General features: G+C 37.3%; 2 protein-coding genes and 1 pseudogene across 2 annotated transcripts; 2 read left to right on the top strand and 1 right to left on the bottom strand.

Annotated features, from left to right (window-relative positions):
* Positions 1-4,280: 4,280 nt before the first annotated feature.
* LOC113766070 lies at positions 4,281-13,817 on the bottom strand (annotated as a pseudogene).
* A 54-nt stretch (positions 13,818-13,871) lies between these two features.
* LOC113766069 (glycine-rich protein 3 short isoform-like) lies at positions 13,872-14,317 on the top strand. Its single transcript, XM_027310297.1, has 2 exons — positions 13,872-13,971; positions 14,070-14,317. Exons 1-2 carry the CDS (start codon positions 13,872-13,874, stop codon positions 14,315-14,317), a joined length of 348 nt encoding a protein of 115 aa, XP_027166098.1.
* Positions 14,318-20,943: 6,626 nt separating this feature from the next.
* Positions 20,944-21,702, top strand: LOC113766068. The gene has a single exon (XM_027310296.1). It carries the CDS (start codon positions 20,944-20,946, stop codon positions 21,700-21,702), a length of 759 nt encoding a protein of 252 aa, XP_027166097.1.
* The last annotated feature ends 1,993 nt before the right edge of the window (positions 21,703-23,695 follow it).

Below are 23,695 nucleotides of genomic sequence, written 5' to 3'. Positions count from 1 at the left end.
TTTAAGCAATCATTCTTAACCATTGATTATTTTTCCTAACATCTAACTTTAATGCAATATGGTATATGTGATTTTTTAATGGTATTTTACTTTAATATCCAGTCATAAGTTTCTATATACTTGTCTTGAATAGCAAAGTAAGTTTGTGGAAAAGAATTTACAAATTTGGATTCATTGTGAGGAACTACTCATGAAAGGAGAGATAAATAAATATATAGATGAGTATTCGAGACCTACTAGCTGGCTTAATATTTTGGGCCACAACTAAGTTTCTATCTTATATATTGATCCTCTTTAGTGAATACTCTCAGATTTTTCTCCCCAACACGTTGGTATTCTGAAGTCGTGTTAAAGAATCTAGTGGACGCAAGCCTGCCTAATTATAGCAAATTCCAATATATACATATATATAAATATATAGCTTGTTTTACTAAGGTTGTGTTTGGATTGTATTGTTTAGGATTTTTTATAGAAAAATTACTGTAGCGATATAATATATGTGAGAAAAAAAGATAATAGAAAAATATGATCCCGAAAAACGATGCAATTTTCCGACAAAAAATGACTGTTCAAACAAGGCCTAAGGCTTCCGGTCTTGGCAGAGGTTAAGTTTAGGGGCCATTGGAATTTGGACCCTTTCGTGGTTCCGTACAATTGTTGATTGCCAAAGTGAAATTTCTATACGAAGTTATGAGATGTAGGTCAGGCAATTGATTTTTATGGGACCACATACTAGCATTTTTCAAACTTGCATTAGTTAAGATGAGCGTGACTCCAAACTAGGCATGGTAATTCTAGACACGACATGAAAATACAATTTGAACCTAATATAAATTTAGCAGGCGTAAATTTATTCTTCATGTTTGAGTTAAAATCAAGTTAGAGCCAAGTAACTTGCCAAGCAAATAGGTCCAAATCAAAGGTCAACCATAGGTTGACTCATTTGATCCATTTAATGTGTAAAATAAATAAATTGGGGGCATAAAGTAAAAAAAAAAAAAACTAACCAAGGTTATCAATTAGTATTATGAGAATGCAATCAAGAATATTAAGTGAAAACAAAAAATTTTATTTTATTTGTGAAAGTGTCGCAATTTTATTTTTGTTCATTTTTTTTTACAAAAAAGGAAAACCAAAAAGTTACTACAAGCAATATATACAAAATCTAGGATTGGGTTACAATTTTGTATATTTTTATGGAAACTCCATCATACAAATGCCCACCATGCTACTAACGTGAGAAGCCCACAAAAATTAAGCATGCAAGTAATTCAAATCGAGTTCGAGTAACCTGTAAAATTAACAAATTATATGTGGATCAAGGAAGTTGACCCATTTAATTTTTTGGATCATGTTTGAGTTGACTTGTTGTTTAGGATAATTGAGTCTTAACTTGACCCGCCAACCCATGAGTTGACCTGATTATCATCCTTATATATTTTCTACAAAAGGAAATGAAAATCATCACCCTTATGTCCCTCTTTCCTTTACCTTCACGACCAAATTATCAAAATTTCTGCTTTTTTTATAAATTAAAGGTTTTAAATTCAAGATCTCTCATTTACAATTTTTTCAACCTTAACACTCAATCCAACCCCCCCCCCGGCCTATTTCTCTTTCCCGTTCTCCCCATTCTTTACCCAACACCCTCCTCGAAGTCTTGGTGTTCACTTACCTTCGCAACTACAAACGGTTGGTGTTTGCTAACCCCGCTCCCATCCCCTCTCCTTGTGGCCCTCCGCCTTCATCCCTCCTCTCCATCTTCGTTAATATACTTGGGTAATTTGCTTCTTTTGCTCCCCTTTTTTTTCTTTTAGTGATTTTATGGGCTGATAAAATTGGATATACTTGTGTTATCTGTATTGTTGCTCTGTTAATCGTTTTTTCCCAGTTAAATTGGCAATATTATTTGCAGCATCAAGTCGTGTTGAAGAGTCTATTGGACCAAAGTTTGGACGTCGGAATGAGAGGCTTGAGGCAGTTGGCATGGAAAGGCTTCAAGGGTGGATGCAAAGTGACAGAAGGTTTTGGGCCATAACACAACATAAGGGTGAATTGTGTCTTGGGCTCTAAATTTTCAACGAGGAAGCCCTGTCTCGTGGTAAAAAAAGGACAATGAGTCCAGCCATTTTAGCATTTTCTTACACTTACATATTTTTGTAAATGTAGAATTATTAAAAAGTAAATAATATTGAAATTTATATTTGAGTTTTGTTGTGAAAGTTGGCATATTCATTATTTTGGTTTTGTCTTTGAGATTGTTACATCCATTAATATGTGTCAATTTTTTTCCGCTATTGCCTACAACAATTGCATGCTATCTTTATTGCGGAATATATTTAGCATTTTGGGGAAAATTTTTCTTTAATAACTAAAAATGTTTCGAGTATAACAAAAGATGTTTAGTATGTTGATTAGGTGTTTTAAACTTTAATAAGTGGGATAAGCTAGTATTTAGTTTCAATCCTACATTGTCAAACTTTTCTTTGCCGTTTTATCTCCACACCTTTTCATACTAAATCCATAGTATTTGTTAGACATAGGTACCCTTAGCTTTTAAATATTAAATCAAAACTTTTTATAACAATTTATTTTCTAAAGAAAAAAATTCACACCCCAATCTTTATGTAAGTTTTATATACAAATTCCCTTTTCTTGCTTATTTTTTTAAACCTTTTTTTACCACTTACACATAATCAAAAGCTGAATATCAGTATGAAATAAATATGAATGCGTATTCCACCTTGAAAAATGCTTAGATTTTGATTTTATGAAATTGAAATATGTAGATATTGCTATTTACATCGCTTTTAGTAATTGAAAATTCTTCGACTGCTAAATTAATTGTTAGATTATAAATAATAAATTAATATTTTTATGCAGTTGTCAAATATTTGAAGATATTATCTATCAAAACTGCAAACATTAACCTTTTTGAATCAAAATTTCCTTATATAAGAGAGAAAGCCCAAAGTTTCTGAACCTTCTGGTCATTTGGTTCTTCCTATTGCCTTTGGTCCAGTGAGCTCTCTGTTTCCTGCTTTTTCTTATTTTGAAGCTAAAGAACTAATTGACTTAGGTTATGTTTGACGCTTTTATTTGCGTGCTTGAGGAATCAGATTTACTGGGACAATTTTTTCCTTCTTCGTTTTCTCCTTTTTTTTTGTGAACTAGCAAAATAGTTTTCTTTTGGTACTTCCTTGTGTTTGATTTCTGCCAAATTACTCTATAAGTTGATCCTTTTATTTAATTTTTTTTTTGGGGGAAAGTGAGTTGATCGTTTTATGATTTTGAGACTACTGTGCAGGAATTGCAGCCACTGCAACCCACTTTCTTTGCCTGGTTTTTGCCATTTAAGAGCCTCTATCTCTCTGGTTTTTTCTATAATTTTTTTCGAACTGAAAATTACTTTGCCAAGATATATTTTGCACTGGGCATCACAAAATGTCTTCAAATGGTAGGTCTAGCTCTTAACTATAGCCAAATAATGAAGTGTTAGCAGCAACATTAACAGAAAAAAAAAGTAGTTCTAGTTAGCTTGCAATTTCTTCAACCATAATAGAAATTATTTCTTATTATGAATAGAAGATACATGTTTCTTTGTTTTTAATATGTTGTGGATCTATTTGTTTGTATTTTCCTTCTAATTGCTGTAAATTTCGGCCATGAATATGGGTGGATACCTTTTTTTTTTTCTTTGCTCAGGTTTTTGTAAAAGTTATAATTGACGAGATTTTTTTAATTGGGTTTCTATTTCATAGCATCACGAATAACATTCAACTTGGTATGAATTTTAGCTTTAAACTCAACATTCTTTAACCAACATGTATAGCATAAACTACAACTTCAGAACTAAAACTCTACAGACAATTCCAATAATAACCAGCAGCCCTTACTTCTTTCATTGATTTACTAATGATCCCCTAAGAACATGGCCTAATTTTGAGTAATAGAGTGTTCGATAGAGTTTACCCTAGTTTCTAGAGATGCATCTCCTTAATTGATCCTATTTATTTTTTCTTTTGTTATTCCTTTATACCTCGTAACATCTGAGCATTGTTTTTGGCCATGCATCACTGCAACATTGGCAGTTCAGTCATTAAATCACTTTGGTTAATGGTGTTGATAAATTAGTTAACATCTGATCTTAAGGAGGACATGATTGTATATATTTGGGAAAATCACCAATTTAGTCCTCAAACTATTTCACTAAAGCCGATTTAGTCCCTCAACATTTTATCGCATGAATTAAGTCCCTTAACTAAAATTCTTGTACCAATTTAGGACCTATACGGTGTCGCCACCCAAAACACATATTTCTGTACAGAAACCAACGGCGAGGCAGGGGCTTTTCTGGAAGTACACAGTAGGATTTCTACGGAAGCAAGACAGCAACCATTTTGCATCCCAATTGGGGGAAACCAATCATTTGGGCGTCTGGCTTCAAATAAAGCACAACTCCGAGATTTCATCTCATATGTGACCAATCCATCCTCTATACGAGCACCATTTGCTATGAAAAATCCAGGAAAAGGAAGGGCCGTGTCAACCAAACGAAACCATACCATATCTGCTGGAGGTGGGGGAAGAGTAATGCTCTCTGATAGATCTGCGCCATTGAAGGCAGCAAACAAATCACCACAGGCATTAGGAACAGAGTTAGACTCGATATCTTCAGAACTGGCCTTCAAGGTCATAGCTAGGAATCTGCTAGCTACGTCAGCCCACCTTGGTGGAGCCTGGTTGCTTCCATGCCACTCAATACTTTCTTCTCTCAAGAAATTCCTCTTCTGAAGAAGATCACTTCGCCTTATTCTTAGTGAAGTCAAAAAAGAAATAAGTTGCACGGTTTGGATACTAAAGCCACTTCTTAGAGCATTCCAGTCGAAGGAATTTCTGTCACCATATGCAGGAGAACCCCCAGAAGACTGACCACATTCATCTCCCATATTAAGGACTGGAACACCCAAGGAAATAAACAAAATGAACAGAAAATTGCGAATTTGTTTAAGTCATCTTTCTAACACATCATTTTTATTTGTAGCACCTTCTTCCCCACAATTCCAACTAAACTCCTTAGCCAACTTGGAGCTACTGAAGCTGACTAAATCCACCAGCGAAAGTCCAAAATTTCTAGCAATAAAATTGAAAGAGAAGGCAGGGCCTCGACCATCCAAGAAGACATCCCCGCTTCCACATATACGAGTAGCAAGGTCGCTCAGAAGACCTTCACCCCTCAAGAAGTTTCTTATGTCATAACAAAATTTGTTATTTATTTCTGCCCATTTCTTCTAGTGAGGGAAGAGGACTTCCTTTACCTTCATTTCACGTGGATCCCAAGAATCTGCAATTATCTTCACCTTTGAAAGTAAGGGATCAAAAGCTATTGCTTCAGCCAAAGGTGGGCGTGACAAGTACTCCCCATGAAGGTGAGCCACTTCCTCTATTTTCTCGCTACTCAAAGGTTTTTCCCAATTTGGATGCAAAATAGTTGCTATCTTGCTTCCCGTAGAAATCCTACTGTGTACTTCCAAAAAAGCCCTTGCCTCGCCGTTGGTTTCTGTACAGAAATATGTGTTTTGGGCGGCGACACCGTATAGGTCCTAAATTGGCACAAGAATTTTAATTAAGAGACTTAATTCATGCGATAAAATGTTGAAGGACCAAATCGACTTTAGTGAAATAGTTTGAGGACTAAATTAGCGATTTTCCCTATATATTTTTCATTCAAGGGGACAAAGTGTGATCATACACCCTACTCAAAAGGAACAAAATATTATTAACTCCTATTAAAACTAGAAATAAAAAGTCACAGGTTCGAGACTGGACAAATTGAAATATTATAAATTCTTTGGTGACTTCTTTTAGACGAATAAAAAATGTGCCTACCACAGTTATGAACAAAAGGTATGAATTTGCCACTTTTGTGCGGAATATGAATAGCTTTTCAAACATATTCTTGATTACATTGAGTTGTCATGCGATTTGTTTTGTACATTTATATGTAGCAAGTGCTCAAATATTTTTGACATCTGTATGCATATTTCCGGTGTTTATTATAAAAAATCAATGGCAAGTTCGATACTTCCACTTTCCTACTCCTCCCCGATCAATCCCATACCCAATCAAGGCATGTAGTACTAGCAATATATGCCCGTATACATGAGCCATGTCTTATCCGCATCGTTGACTGTTTACCCTCCGACATGCATACAAAACGATTTTGAATAATGCCACTAGAATATCTAATATAAATTCCGAAACAGGAAATCCAAGTTGTGATAAGTTCGATATTGCAGCTAGGCAGCGAAGGAAAGAAGCACTGGACACCAACACATTGATGAAATGGTAGTTATTGACAGGGTATCGAAACCTGTGCAATAATAAAAACCTGCTCAAACTAAAAGTAATTTCTGTAGATAGTGGTAAGCAGGGTCGAATCCATAGGGACTGGGAGTAATTGTTCCTTTTCAAATTCACAGTGACAAGGGGGTGTTTTTATCTCAGGGGTGACAATTTAAACAATTCAACTAAAATCTAAGAAACTACTAAAAATTAAATAACCAATTACTAAAATCAAATGAGTGATAATTAAGGATCTAGCCAAGAAATAACGTCAGCAATGGTGCACCTAATTGATCATCGATGCAAAGGCAATTCCAATTATTTATCAATAAATAGGTTATAACTACCAAACAAGCGATGGCAGTCAACCCCTCCTTACTGTGTCGGTGATCAAGGTACGCCCGTTAATCACTGCTCTAATTGAGAAATAATCCTAGGTACGCTCGTAGAATTTAATTCCCCAATTGCCTTACGTATTAGAGGAGCCCTATTCTAATCAAATAACGCACTACCAGGGTTGTTTTAGATTAGCCCGCGTATTCCCCTGACACAAACCTAATCGTGCCAGTTGTCACTATTTTAGAGCAATTAAACAATTACGGATTTAATGCCCTAATTGACAATAGATTACCCAATCAACTAATTATCTGGATCCAAGACAATCAATTAATTAAATAACCATAAGTATAGTAATCAAGAAATATGCGAATACCAATAAGTAAAAGGAAAAGATTAAATTAAAACGATCTCACAATTTTTAGGCGATCCAAAGCATTCGTTGTCCCTTGACTAGATAAAGGGAATTAGTTCATTTTTGGTGAACAAATCCCACGCAAAATTGGAGAGAAAGTCGCAGCCATCAATTGGAAACTGGGTAACTTAATTCGATTGACCACTGACTAGAAAGAAAAGCTACAAAATACTTGATTGTTTGTTTGCTTCTGCTCCATACGAATGAAGAGAAAAACTACCACTAAAAGCTAAAAAGGAGACAAGTCAAAAGCCAGGCTAAAGGACAAAAAACTAAGAAGAGAGTCGGTGCTCTTCCTCTGCGCAATTCCTATTCTAATTAGCCTACTGCTCCTGTGCGGCGTCCGCCGCACGAGAAGAAGAAGCTCCCTTTTTTCCTGCGCAATTTTCCTATATAAAGTAGTGCTCCTTGCGGCGGCTCCTGTGCGGAAAAATGAAGACTTCGGCCCAATTTGCCCAATAAGGGCTCACGTTTTGTTGTTCCAAAAATGCCCCTAGGACAAGTTCTATCATCTGGACTCCTTTTCTGTCAAATTAGCACCTGTTATTATATTTTCGTTCTACTCCCTGAAATAAATGCAAAATACTAAAAGTGAGTAGAATCCCGCAATTAATTCACATCAAGTCAGGTAATAGGGGAAATTAATTATAAAATAAATGATAAAATTGCAACCTATCAATTCTCCCCACACCTAAACCATGCTTGTCCTCAAGCATGAGAACATCAAATAAACACCAATATTTGACAATGGCTATTGCTCTATCCAACAAATTGCCAAGACACCAAGAAAAATAATAATCAAGCATCAATGGTCAAGTCCCAGAAACATCACTCCGGTTAGCTTCTAAACCATAAACTCTTCCAATTTCAGGTTAACGAATCTAAGAAAAAGGAATGACGCATTACATTTATCAGCAAATGGTCCAACTATTAACCAAAATCTCAACATTAAATCCATAATTCGGCAAGCTGACTTTTATTACACACTAACACAACCTTCACTTTTTTTTCACATTTTTTTTCTACTTTTCTCTTTTTTTTTTTTGCTTTTTTTTTTCAATAGTAATAAAAGACTTAGTCGCTAGCCATTTGAGCCTTTTGACACGAACTCCAACATTGGCCAGATGAAGGAGCCCGGTTACTCAGGTTCTATCGCCACGTGACCACGTACTCATAGCAATTACTACTTTTTGACGCGAGAATCGACACTTTTGGTGAAGATCCCCAGTTACTCGGTAGTAAATACTAGCGGAGTACAGTCAACTCTTATTCACAGCCAAATAATACCAAAAATTCAAAATAACACAAAAATCAAAAGGAACTTTGCAGCTGCTAGTCTCATTTTTTAAATATGGAGAACTAAGGTTAATAACCGGACCAATTCACATGAAAATGCCAACAGTCATTCCCTATGCCTAGGAGAGTTAACCAAAAAATTATAAGAGTAAAACAATCATCGATATTCACCAAAAAGATGTTATTGGATTCAACTACATTAACTTGACACCCTTTTATTATTAAAACTTGGCAAAAGTAGAAATAGAGGCAATAATCCAACATCAAACCTTGGCATGCACTTACGAGCCAATCACTAAAAAGAAGAAAAAGAAAATGAACGAAAGACATTAGCACCATAACTGCTCCCCCCACACCTAAATCCTACATTGTCCTCAATGGAGGTAATAAAGTAATGAAAGCGAAGAGAACAATGAAACTTCCCTGTTGAACAGCTAAGGGATAGGAGGGAACAGTGGAGGGAAGCCGAGTTCTGAGACATCCTTGCCACTTGGCGGGTGATGTTCGTCATTCGCTCATCTACGTTGTGAACCTGTGCTTGTAAGTGGCGCCACTCACCATTGACGCCAATTATCACCCCAAACAACAAAAGACAGAATATCCAACAAAGATAGCAATCACAAATGCACATTCATAGTCACTGGTGTTCCCCAACTCAACAATTAAAAGCAAACACGGGCCACCCAAGCCCAAATATGGTCAACAAAGCAACAGTTGCACTCCAAAACTAACAACTAGAAACTATTATCAATGACTGGGAACTAGCAATGTCACGTCAAAAGCACAGGGACACCTAATTCAGTCAGTCAACAAGCAAACTTGGGCCATCCACACTCTCAACAAATGCATTCTAAAATTTCAACAAATGCCCCCACCAGTCAAACCATAACAACTGCCCCAATAATATGCTAAATGCAGCAATAGAAGTGTAGAAAATTAGCAATAGCAACACAGTCACACAGTCTTGGCAATTGATCAAATATCCAACCAACTAGAGCTAACAAGTTCCATATAAAATATTCCAATAATAGCACTTAAAGACTCAACAAATGCCCCCAGCAGTGGGCCTCAAGAAGTGAACAAGTCAAGCAATAGTAGTGGAAAACTCTGACATTAACAACTGAATCTCAAACCCCCAGCTTCCAAGCAGTATTCAAGTAGAGTAGAATTAATCTAGTGGAGTCAAAATACCCACAGAGTTGATGAAACAATTCCAACGGCTGACCCAAAGTAATGAGAACTCCAACTCACAGTCAAAAGTAAACTCGGTCCAACTAAAATTTCAACAAATGTCCCCAGAAATTTCAACAAATGCTATAGCAGATCAAAGCAGTGGTAAAGCAATAGCCCCAAGTATGTACTAATCCACCAGGTAGGAACCCCGGCCACTGAGGTCACAGACAATGGTCCCAAAATAACAATATTAACCAATCACCAGGATGTCCCCAACAATTAAACGAAATTCTACCAACCTCAACAGGGAAACCAGGCAGCACAATCTCAACAAGTAATTCAAGTGGCCAGGTTTTCTAATTCAACAAGCAATTTTCAGAGATAACTCAATCACAATCCCAAAAGAAACCTCAGCGAGTTCTCCAGCAATTCAAGCAGAATAGTGCCCAGCAATTCACAACGAGTCAACCAATTTCCACAGGTAACGTGAGGTTCAGAGTCTCCTCCAAAGTTAACAAACAATCACAGCAATTCAGCTCACCCAAAGTTTCAACAATTCCATCCAAAAGTTGAACAATACCCCAAAACCCACGAGTAATTCAGAAATTTAAGGACAACAATCCCAAGCCATTAGCAGGCAACCACCCATCCAACTGAAGAGAAGCAGCAATTGCAAACGAAAATAGTCCAACCAGTACCAGTGATACCAAATATTCCATCCAACGATGAGCAAGTCAATTAACTAATATACGGCAGCCTACTCAGTGATGGAACAGCAGGAGCAAACCCCAAATGCAACGATGTAGAAAGCAAATAGCGACACTAGAGTCCAAAAACTAGATTACCTCCACCGTGACGCGCTAGCAGAGAGTGTGGATGTGCGGCAATGGGCAGGGCAGTGGCGTGCGTCCGTGGCTGCCACGCGACAAACGCGTGCTTGGGTTGCTCGCCTGAACGAGAGAGAGAGAGATGGTAGAAGGGGCGCGCGACTGTGGTGAGAAAGCGGCGGCGGTGGTGGAGATGATGGAAGCTACGGCGGCTGCTGGGAAGAGGCGCGGCGGCGTGCGAAGTGGTCGCAGCTGAAGGGAGAGCTGCGAGGTGGCCTGCGCGTGGTTGGTGAGCGGCGGCGGCGCACGAGTTGGTCGTCGCTGGTGGAGGCGCGAGGTGGGTGCTGCCTCTGGTGCTGCTGGAGGCGGATGAGCTGGGTGGAGCGGCGAGGTTGGAGGCGGACCGAGGAGCTGTGGAGGACACCAGGGGGAAAGGAGGCACACGTCAATGGCGTCGGGCAGCGGCGTCTCCGTGGGCGAAGGAGATGGCGGCGGCCAAGAGGTGTGCTCGGCCGAAAGAGAAGAAGAAACAGGGGAGAAGAAAGAAAGAAAGAAAAAGAAAGAAGGAGAAAGAAAGAAAGAAAAGAAAAAAAGAAGAAAGAGAAAGAAAGGAATTGTTTTTTTCTTTTTTTTCTTTTTTTCCTTTTGAAATTTGGAACCAAAGCTACGATGAAAAATATCTCCCCTTTTTTTTTGGTTTGTTTTCCTTTTTTTTTTTTTGAATTTTGGAAACTAAAGCTACGGGGATAAAGAAAGATTTTCTGTGTTTTTTTTTTTTTTTGAAACCTTACCTTTCCCGCGAACGTGACGCGGGCACGCCATGAGAGCAGGAGAGTTCTCTGACCGTGAGCGTTCTATTCATCATGACGCGGGCGCGCCGAGTCAGATAGACACCTACAATTCACCAAAAACGAAAATTTCAAACCCGAAACCAATCAAACTCAAGGAAAACATATTTAAACTATCACACGAAATCAAAACAAACAATTAAAAGAAACAATTGGGTTGCCTCCCAATGAGCGCCTTTCTTTAATGTCTTTGGCTAGACATTATCACATTTGCTTAGGGAGGATAAAATCTTGTGGCTCGTTTTAATGCTTCATCCGGTATATAGTCCTGATAACCCTCGTAAATAGAATAATCCTTGAGCATACGAGCTACGGGCTTCCATGGACTAGTGAATGGCGCCAAACGAGTCGATCATAATTTGCATTCTCCATTTACTCCTCCCTTACTTGCATTTATTGGTTCAAGATATCTCGCCATCGCCACTCTTAATTTATTCCTGTCATGAAATTCAAAATTGTATGGTATAATAAAGTCAATTTCGTTAACAGGAATTGAAGAGTAAGAGTCAGGAGAATATTGACGAAGGAGTGGAGGAGATGTCACCGCATTTGGAGATTGTTCACTGGATTCTTTCACTTGAATGGGTTGCGGTTGGGGTTCCATTTCTTCCATTTCTGCTTCTTTTTCAACTGCATCTGTAGATTTCTCATTTTGACACTCTTGCATCTCCTCATCACTAGTCAAGCAAATTGCACTCTCATTTTCTTCTAGATCAACAATGGTTTTCGAGGGCAATTCTTCCATTTGAGAAGCCAATCGATTCATTCTGGATGTCAATAGACATAGTTGATCTGCCAGATAATTCATTGCATCCTTCATCATCTCATTCCTCATTTGTGTCTCCTGTTGGAATTGGTATGTATTAGTAGTTATTGGTTCAACTATTTCTTCAAAAGACATATCTGACATAGATGACGATTCTTGAGACTCATACTGCTGAAAATTCATTGGCCCCGTTGTATAATCATAATTGGAGTTATCCCACCATCCTTGATCATACCCGTTTGGATTAGGGTTATACCACGTTTGAGACCAGGGTGAAAAATCTCCATAATTGTTGAGTGGGACACTCAGATTATCTTGATATTCGGGGCACATACCGGTTGAATGATCCCTGGCATAACAAATTTTACAGGTTGCAGCAGCCATTCTTTTTCTAATAGATTTTAGTGCCTCTGCATATGCAAACTCAGGAAAAAAACAAATCTCATCGCCTTCCCCGGAAATAAAATCCAGTACATCACCAAAATACGGAGTGTTAGAAGCCATAAACTATATCCAAAAAAAAATTAAGAGAAAAATAAATAAAAATGAAAACAAGATGAACTCAAAAGGAAACAAATTAATCTGGCACCAGTCCCCAGCAACGGCGCCAAAAATTGACAGGGTGTCGAAACCTGTGCAATAATAAAAACCTGCTCAAACTAAAAGTAATTTCTGTAGATAGTGGTAAGCAGGGTCGAATCCATAGGAACTGGGAGTAATTGTTCCTTTTCAAATTCACAGTGACAAGGGGGGTGTTTTTATCTCAGGGGTGACAATTTAAACAATTCAACTAAAATCTAAGAAACCACTAAAAATTAAATAACCAATTACTAAAATCAAATGAGTGATAATTAAGGATCTAGCCAAGAAATAACGTCAGCAATGGTGCACCTAATTGATCATCGATGCAAAGGCAATTCCAATTATTTATCAATAAATAGGTTATAACTACCAAACAAGCGATGGCAGTCAACCCCTCCTTACTGTGTCGGTGATCAAGGTACGCCCGTTAATCACTTCTCTAATTGAGAAATAATCCTAGGTACGCTCGTAGAATTTAATTCCCCAATTGCCTTACGTATTAGAGGAGTCCTATTCTAACCAAATAACGCACTAGGACAAGTTCTATCATCTGGACTCCTTTTTTGTCAAATTAGCACCTGTTATTATATTTTCGTTCTACTCCCTGAAATAAATGCAAAATACTAAAAGTGAGTAGAATCCCGCAATTAATTCACATCAAGTCAGGTAATAGGGGAAATTAATTATAAAATAAATGATAAAATTGCAACCTATCAGTTATTGCCACTAGTGCTAAACTGGAGAAAGATCGAGATATAAATCCACAACAAGCAAGTTCTCAGCTGCATTTTGTCTAGGAAAGCTCATGATGTGAGATTGGCAACCTTGGTGGAGGACATTTATCAATTAAGTTTGTTGTTTTAAATGTGCTCCTTTTGTTTAGTAAGAAAGGAATATAATCATATTAGTGTTAGAATTAGCTCATATGCCATAAGCATAATCGAAAATGAGGATGTTCAGATTCCTCATTGTCAAATAACACTGCTTGTATAGATCAATCGAGCGTTTGTTCGCAAATGTAAAGTTTTGATAATCTATAAAATCACTTGTCGTTTCGAAAAAAAAGAGATAAGTTTGATATTGCAATCATAATTATCTTCAACCGCCAACTCAATCATGGGGTCGACAAATTTCCATGCATACTTTATCTCTCCCTCTTCGAGAACCATGTCACGTAAATTTCCATATAAATGGAGAAGAGGATGCTCCAGCTTCCTCACCCTTCTCATTGTTTTCAAACCAAATCTTGAGTTCATAAACCAAGTTGTGTGAGGAAAACAAAAATGGATTCCAAGGCAATTCTCTTCCTATGCCTTCTGCCTGTAGTTCTGGTGATTGCTTCAGAGGTCACAGCCAGGGAGATGCATAACATACAATATAGAAGTTTTTGCATAACATAATTTACTCTAGATGATTTTTTTTTTCCTGCTAGAATGCAAGCACTAACTAATAATTCTGCCCGATCCCGTGACCATTTGCAGCCAATGCTGCAGAGAAGCGTATTAATGGTCTGGAAGAATCCAAGTATCCTGGTGGTGGATATGGAGGGTACCCTGGTGGTGGATATAGGGGTTACCCCGGTGGTGGTTCTGGTGGCGGTCGTGGTGGTTATGGTGGTGGCTGCGGTGGTTATGGTGGTGGTGGATACTGCCGCTATAGTTGCTGTGGCCGAGGTTATTATGCTGGTGAGTCTGTGGATGCTGAGCCTGAAACCGAACCACAAAACTAATAGCCAGGCCTTATGGATCATGATGCTTAAATGCCGCTGGTGCAAATTAAGAGGCTAAAAGTACTAAAATTATGTATTATGTGATAAAAATAAGAGCTTAATCAGTGGTATTCTTTTGACCATCAGGTGAATTACTGCAGATTATGATGTACATTTTTCTACTTCCAAGATGTGAAAATGAAATCTTATGTGTCTTTCAAGTTTCAACAGCCAGCACTTCTGCTTGATTATACTGGCTTCATTGTGTATGGTATACCCAAATTGTTCAAGCGTATTTGCTGAAAAAAATTTTAACACATTGAGGTTTCAACAAGAGATTCCCAAAAGCTAAATTGTCTTGAGTCTTGACTCCTTTCAGACAGGAAAAAGAAATGGCAAAATAGGAAAAGCTCGGTTTATGATCATTTACGAGTAGATCTGGAAACAGTTTTGTGCAACAAAGTTCAAGCAAAGAACAAAGTTATGTCCTTTGAATTTATATACTATATTGTGGTATTAAAGTTTATGAAATTAGATAGCCATGTTAATGATGTTGGAAAACGACATCTTACAATCAATTACAGAACAAGTTTTAATTGTACTGATCCAATCAATTCTGTGTACTGATCCAAAACATGATAAGTGAAGACCTCCTCATGCACAAGTTTTACACGTCCTCGAGTCTCAAATTCAGTGTGTCTTAATTTTTCTGTATAGTAGACAATAGCGCAATGTTGAATCTCTCGTAGTCAATTAGTCAACTAGATTTCTGACCTTCTCGTGAAACTAGTTAAATAGACAAATTCAGATTGAGCTTTTGACATGATTTTTGAATGGTTAGATTAAACAGTTTTTGGTTTTATCATTTCTTTTTAGGTGGTATACCATATTTGATAGACAGGTGATCGTAAGGGCTCTTTTTCTAGTTTTAGTCAAATATGCAACATTAATGGATAGAGAGTGAGTTTGTAAAATCTATTATAAACAAAAATCTGGATTAGACACTTACCCCCCCCCCCCCCCCAAAATCTGGATTAGATACCCAAAATTGTAATTTTTTTTTTTAACAAAAAAACCCCACTTTGATGATGGTTAACTGATCTACAGATGGAACCAACCAAAATTAGCCTTGAATTTGTTGTATTTTTTGAACTACTGAGTTTACGCATTTTTAGTGCAAAGCCACTAAAATGACTTCATATAGCATGAGATTAATTTTGCCATTAAATCAAAGGTCACATAGAAGAAATATTGAACTAGCAAATACATACAGTGCATATTACATCACTTCTCAAGCTCTTCTTTGTATTTCATCACGCTGAGCCTGTTTAAGCATTCGTTACAGTGCTCGAAACTGGCTTCATTAGTTGTAAAGCTGCACTTAAAGCGACAATATCCACCATAACCACCACGGCCACGACCAAGGTACCCTGCATAATTACTCCAAGAATATCCCCCATAACCTCCTCCTAGATAGCACCCGTATCCACCACCAGGGTACCCTCCATAGCTGGTACTTGGCTTCTTCTACGCCATTTGTCTCAACTGTCTTGGCTGCATTGAGGATAATAAAGGGTGCATCTTTATTACTAGTGTAATCTTGGAATGATTGATAATTTTAAGAATTTTGGTCTAATTTGTGTACATGCTTTAAGTTTAATGAATACTAAACTATGTACCATGCAAATTTAGTAACTTTACAATTACCATTAAAATGGTTCAACACTACCAACTAATCGGTAGCTTCATCATAGCCAACCATGACTAAAAACTAACCAGTATCCCCCAAGTCCCATTTGAGAAAGGCTATGCTTACAAATTAATTAAGGTGTATTTAAACTTTAAACCGAGCCTCAGCTATGCTTCAAAATACATCAAATTAATCTTTACATGTAAAACAAATTTTTTTTTCTGTCAATCAGCAACATCTACCCAGGCACCTTCTGTGACTTATATACTGGGGAGGGTCCAATTGGACCATGGAGCTACACAATCGCTTTACATGTACAGCTAAAATTACTATGTTATATATAATCTGCAATGTGAAATTTAGTGGTCCTAAAAGAAAAGGACGAAATTAGATTAGAGAACAAATTTTCTTACAATTGTCAACTGAGTGAAAGTCTTAACCAATTCCCTATTGCAGCCGTTTCTGAGGTAACCATCAGACTATAGCCAAGGAAATACAAAAGAAAATCAGTTTATTGGAGCCCATTTTAATATGCTCAAGGCATTTCAAGTATTGAAATCTGATTTTTGGATTGGCAAGAAAGCTGGCGTACATTGATCGCGGTTTATAGCTAAATCTCTGCAGAATTGCCGTCAAAAGGGTCGTCGCGTCAGCCAACTATGTAGTTGGGCATTAGAAGATGTTTGCTGAAATTGGTACGAATTCCGTCTTATCACAAATTGCAGTCCCTTTAGGGAATGTAAAGAACAGAGACATACCAAAAGAACTTAATCTGGTCACTTCTAGGGAATACACTTTGGGCTTATATGAAGAGGATAAGGTTCATGTTCTATATTCATGAATATGTCCCAAGTATAGCTGTCAATTAATCTGGACTTTAGAGGGACATTGATTGCATTCATTCCAAGTTTGATTAACAAGTCAAACATCTCTGCTATAAAGACAAGTCCTAAACGAAGAACGTGTCAAACTTTGCAATGCACGAATAGGTGCCAGAAAACTCTTGCTAGGCGGTTTAGTTCTGAAGCATTTGCATTAGAAAAACAATGATATCTTTCGTAATATATGTTAAAGATCCGTAGTTAATATAATGGAGAGACACCATTTGTATCCCAGACGTATTGGATCATGTGGACATTAAATCTCATTGGAAAAATGAAACTTTTTTTTTTATATATATATTTTTTACCCTTCCCTTATCCCCTGATCCCTCCCTTCCCCCCAAACCTGGCAGCTAGGTTCGAACCAGATCTGCCAGGCAGGACAAGAAGTCCCTGGCCAACAGCTCCAACAACTGTTGGAATAATGAAACTAACTGCTAGCTTCTTGGAGGATGCTTCCCTTTAAAGAAATCGACTAAAGATCTTGTAATTGAGTGGGGAGTATATCATAAGTGCTTTCAGATTTTGGACTCTTGATCTTGTATGTAATTGAGTTGTCTTGCATAGTGCTAGGATGGTTTCTTGAAGTACACTGGCTTTGTTCGTGTTCTTATTTAGTGTGCTATGTTATTAAAATTTATGAAACTAGATAGCTATGTAGATGTTACTGGAAAAGAATATTATACTATCGATTTAAGGACCTCTGCAATAGAAATATACTTTTGGTTCCAAAAATTCAGCTTATGTACCAAATTGGCCGGTCCCTAATATTTTAACTCAAATAAATGTAATGAATAAATCAAATTACTGATTGTTAATAACTTTAACTTTGCATTTTTGGCTGTCCGACTTTGGAATTTGAATTATTATAAGTTTAAATAGAGATAGTAAGGGTTTTAAATGAAATAGGATGTGAGTTAGACCAAAATTACATTAGAGGTGTACAAGAAATTATAATTAATAAAAATGTGAAAAAACTAATTATTCTTTTTTTTTCTTTTTTCATTTCACTTATTCATGCCACTAATTTCTCCTACATTTCTTATTAAACTTCTTTTCTTTTTTCTTTTTTCATTTCACTTATTTATGCCACTAATTTCTCCTATGTTTCTTCTCTTGTGCACAATGAGAATCAATGCATTTATATGCTTATTCTTACTCTCTCAAATTTAGCATAAAATATGCTTTTAATGTTTTGCACTATAAATAACTAATCAAAATAATTGCTGTCATTTTTTCCACATATATTGTTAATTAAATACTTAAATAAGAACAACTTTAATTTATAAGTAATATATATTACATGTGAATTTCAGTGATCATCTATTTATTTTTTATTTTTTTTGGCAGTCAGTAGCTTATCAATTAATGTTTTATATAATTATTTAGAATTATTTAAAATTATCAATGCATGGACATTAGAACAAATACATAAACCTTCATTATTAAAATGTTAGACTTTAATAGGAAGGAATAACATGGAAAAATAGTAAGTTTTCTTAAAATTACTAAACGCAATTCATATTGGCACTGAATCTCACTTGTTATTGCAATCCCTAATTATAACTATTTGAGACCTATATCTAGAAATCATGCAACAATTTCTACAATGTATGTGGAAAAAACATATATACATATTAGGATTTTCTTCTTCTACTACTAATTTTTCCCATACCATTCAACCCATCCATCCCCTCCTACTACTAATGTTTTGGTATATTATATGTGTATCATTATTGAATTGTAGCTAATTTAAAAACCATGCGCTCTCTAAACTTGATGCTGTGCAAATATGAGGTGCTTGTAGCAATGTTTATAGGCATTTGAAACACATCATACATATTTAACTTTATTTCACATTTTGTTTAATTTTAAACCCTAAATTTAACTATTTAAAATCTAAAGGACCATATTCAACAAAATTCTAAACATTAGGAAGTAAAACTACAAAGCCGAAACTTTTAACTAATGTAAATATAATATTTATGCCAGCTATTGTGGCTATCCTAATTTACCTAAAATAAAAAAGTATGAGATTCATGCGTTTTAGTTGAAACATTTTTTGGAAATTTTTAAAAATACAAGGACTAGATCCACGCTGGTTTTGGTTTGTCTCAAGCTGGATATCGGACAGTATCCTGCTCTGAGAAGTTAGGAAAATTTTCTGATTAGACCCGGTCGAAGTTGGCTTGTTGCGAATCCAGATATGAATGTTGCTAAACACTAACCATCGTCTTCCCTAGGTGATTATGTATATGTGCATATTGTTCTGTTTGACGTTTTTCGACCATGTAGAAATCGAACCTTTGTTTTAAACATGAATCGAACCGGAATCCATAGAATAACTGCTTCTGGTGGAATTTATATTGAACGAAACCAAGCTATAATATTTAGTTTTTCAATGCATATTAAGTTTTTTTTTTTTTTATGAATACCCAAAAGAAAAACAGAGAAGGAAATTGAATTTTCATTGCTTATTGTTTAATGACTTGTAGCTCAATTTACCAAAAATTTTTCCCGACAAGCTAGGGGCACAGGTTTTATCAATGTGTTTAATTAGATATAAGAAGTGTAGAAAATGTCTTTTGGGTAATTAGCTCTTGTATTATCAAGTGTTAATATCTATAAAAATGTTAACGTTTGTTGGTTTAATTAGATATAAGAAGTGTAGAAAATGTAAGAAGATAAGGAATTAAACCACTTTCATGTCTTATAAATGCATACTTCAGTCACATAATGATTGTTGCTCTGTTAATCACTCTTCGTATGAAATTGGTTATATCATTGTTAGGTTCATAATAGGAATTGTATCTCACATTGGATGGGACCGAAAAAAACAGACTTAATATATAGGTAAGGGGACCTATTACTTTAAATTTTTGGGTCAAAGTTAGGTTACTAATTTATATATTGGGTTTATTTAATGGGTTTTTTTTCTTTTGAATTTTTCTCCCTAATAAGTGATATGAGAGTTTCTAGTTATAACCATTGGCTTCTCACTAACAACTGATTTCTTCTCGAAGTTTGACCAGTAAACTATGGACCAAAGTGTCAAATAGTTTGGTTTGTGTTAAACCAAGGTGCCCAGGGTTTAATAGGCGTCTAATTAGTGTCAGACTAAGGAACCAACATTGGCATGGTCCAAAATCTTGGTAAGAGTGTTCAAGAATAATAGGTTGATGAGTTAGTGAAGAGAGATGACTTTGAGGTAGTAAAGTGGGTTTGGGGAGGAGATTACCAACTATGATTCATTGTGAGCGACTACTCCTAAAAGGAGAAATTTTTAGGTTCATGGGTACGAATTGTGTCACATATTATAGTTAATTCGAGAGAGAAAAAAGGAGTATATGATATATAGGTAAGGATTTGAGACCTAATAATTTAATATATTGAACTAAAATTGGAAATTGTGTTCGAATAGAAGAGTTTTCCCTCCAAAGTGAGAGTTTCTCTCTCTTGATAAGAGCGCTAGTCTCTCAACCTTGAGAGTTTCAAACTTTTTCAAAGTTTCCGCAAAATCTCACACACATGCCCAAGATTTAGATGCCACCCTGAATCCTTAATGCTTGTTAGTATTACAGAAAATCGTACTGGGATGAGTGAATCAATCAAAAGATGAGAACTTTGAGAGAACCGAGCTTCTTCAGTCAGTGGGGATAACTCACGTCTATACTTTAGCAACATTGTCGGAATTTGACTGCATGCAGAAGTGATCTTGGCTCATCTGGACTAAGGAAACAGACTTCATAGTAGAAGTAAGTGCGTTGGCAAGTACCTTCATAGCCATTAAACCCTCTGTCCTAACTTGTGTTTTTCATTTCTGCTATAAGGCTTGGGGCTTGTCTTTTCAGTTTTTATTTTCTTTTCATTAGTAGAAACAAAATCTTAAGTGTTTATTTAAAAAAAAAAAGGGGGTTAGAGACCAAGTCTTGACGTCAGGGGTAGGGTTGTTTTCTGATCTTTGTTCAAACTAGTCTGCCTGGGCAGCTCTCTCCTCTGTTTTTTCGGTTCTTTTTCTGCTTATCTTGGTCTCAGTAGTGAGAGTAGGAGATAGTGTTAGTTTTTATATAGACCCCATGGCGGAGGAACTAGCGGATGCGATAAGAAAGTTCGATCTTTCAGATAAAGAACTTGAAGGAACTGACCTGGGTGATGTTGAGATAGATATAGGTATTCAAGAATGTCAGTTGAGTTTAGTGGGGAGAATCAAGGGTGAGAAAGTGGCCAACTTTGTTGGGGTCAAGAATTTTGTGACCACAGCTTGGGGCTATCCGAGGAATCTAAGGATCTTAGAATTGGGGCCAAATATGTTTCAGTTCTATGTTCCTAACAGGGAGGACAGAGATAGAATAGTAGGAGGAGGACCCTGGGTCATGGACAACCAAAATTTGGTGATGAAACATTGGGTTGAAGGAATAGAAGATGATATTTCTGCTTTTGACCTGGCACCTTTCTGGGTTCAAGTCTGGAATTTACCTGTGCACTGGATAACTAAAGAAGTGGGGAGGAAAATAGGTGCAATTTTTCAGGAGGTAAAGGACGTACTGGTGCCTCAAGTAGGAGGAAAAGAAGGAAGACATTTAAAGCTTCTAGTGGTACTGGATACCTCTCTACCTCTGCTCAGGAGAACGACAGTGAAAGTCAATGGAGCCTTGAAATGGTTGAATTTCAGATACGAAAGGTGTCCAGACTTCTGTTACAAGTGTGGAATGGTTGGCCATGGAGAGAAGTCCTGCAAGGCAATAATACAGATAAGCAGAGGAAAGCAGGAACATCAGTATGGACCCTGGATGAGAGCCAATATAGGGAGAGTCTCTCCGCCAAAGGAACATTAGAACAAGTACAATTCTGAGAAGAACTATTGGGGCTTTAAAGATGGGGATATGGTTCTGTTAAACCTAAAGGCTAAGGAGAACATGGAACACAGACATAAGGACTCGATGACTGGGAGACAGGAAACTCTTAGACAGGTTAATGCAGAAAGTCAGACAGCAAAGGGGGGGTCTAGAGAGAGAGGAGGTCATGAGGCTCAGAAACGAAGTTGTGAGGTGAGTAGCAATGAATTGAACATGCAAAGATCAACTCCAGCTTGCAGTAAAAGTCAGAAGGAAAAAAACACCACAGAAGCTTCTGGGACTCCCAATGGGGGGAAGGACAACTGCGAGTTACAAGGAGGAAGGATGAGTATCTCAGAGGAGCAAGAAATAAACTGGAAACTTAAAGGTGATCTGGACAGTAAAGGACTTGAGCAAATAGCTAGTGAGCTGATGCAAGTAACAGTGGTGGAGGAAGGCTCTGGTAGCCCTGAAATAGCTGTAATGCAAATTGATCCAAGTAGCTCTGATTTGGGTACAAAGGCTGTTCAGAAATACAACAGCAAAATGAAGAAATAGCTGAGATTTCCCAAAATTTCTAGGCAGCCTTTGAGAGAACTTAGTGGGAACAAGATGTGGACTCGTCAGCAAGGGAAAAGAAAAATTAACCTGGTGGATGAGGATATGGTGGAAGTACATGTAAATGAGTTGGTCCCCAAGAGAAACAAAATGGCAGATGGGGGAGGGCAGCTGAGCGAGGAACTAGAGGGGGAAGGGGCCAACCTTAACTGGCCCCTCAAGTTACAATGAAGGTTTTGGTGTGGAACTGTCAAGGAGCAGGGAGCCCCTTGACAGTTCCCCAGTTGAGGGAGGCTAATAACCTCCTCTCCCCAAATATGATATTCCTAAGTGAAACCAAAAACAGGTTCCATTACATGAAAAAGGTCCAAAAAATTTTGAGGTTTGAGGAAAGTGTGATTGTGGAAGCTATGGACAGGAAAGAAGGCATGACCTTGTTTTGGAATAAGGATGTAGAGGTTAAGCAAGTTGTTACAACAGCCCTCACTATAGAGGCTCTGGTGCTTGACCCTGACAAGCAGATTGAATGGTGGTTCATTGGAGTTTACATGAGCTGTGATCCTAATATTAGGAGACAACAGTGGAATGTGCTAACCAGGAGAAAGCAGTTGTGGGGTGATAAATGGCTGTTAGCAGGAGACTTCAATGACATACTCTCTAATGAAGAGAAATGGGGTGGACGAGCAAGAGAAGATAGGAGTTTCAAGGACTTTAACAGTTTTATTGAGAATAACAGTCTGGTAGATCTAGGATTCAATGGTAACCCCTGGACTTGGAGCAACAACTGGGATGATGAGGGGGAGATAAGGCAAAGGCTGGACAGAGGATTGAGCACCATAAATTGGTGGCAAAATTTCGACAAGGCTAAATGTGAACATGTGGAGACTCTCGAATCAGATCATAGCATGTTGCTTATAGGTAATTGGCCTAGAATGGTGAAAAGAAGGTCCAGATTCTTCTTTGATAAGCGATGGCTTAAAAGGGAAGATATAAATCAAGTGGTGGTGCAAGCTTGGAAACAAACAGTTGAAGGTAATGGGATGTATAGGATTACTAGACAGATTGCTAATTGCAGAGTGGCTTTACTCAAATGGAAAAACAGCTTCACAGGAAACACTTAGCTAAGAATCAACCAAGTGAAGCAACAGATCAAGGAAATCAAAGATTCTAGGGATTCAGGATACAAGGATAAGATGGCTGAGCTAAAACGTCAGTTGAAAGAGGCTTACTCTGAAGAAGAGCAGTATTGGGCCCAGAAAGCAAGGATTGATTGGTTGAGAGAAGGGGATAAGAACACAAAATTCTTCCATGCCTGCGTGAAGGGAAGAAGAAGGAAAAACAGAATGCTTAACATTCAAAGAGAAAATGGAACGTGGACCAATAGTGAGGAGGAGCTGGGGAAGGAAGTAGCAAATTACTATAGAGTTCTGTTCAC

The sequence above is a fragment of the Coffea eugenioides genome, chromosome 3 (assembly GCF_003713205.1).
Source record: "Coffea eugenioides isolate CCC68of chromosome 3, Ceug_1.0, whole genome shotgun sequence".
Taxonomy (NCBI): Eukaryota; Viridiplantae; Streptophyta; class Magnoliopsida; order Gentianales; family Rubiaceae; genus Coffea; species Coffea eugenioides.
Note: the sequence above shows the minus strand (reverse complement) of the source record. Positions and strands in the feature narration are given on the sequence as shown.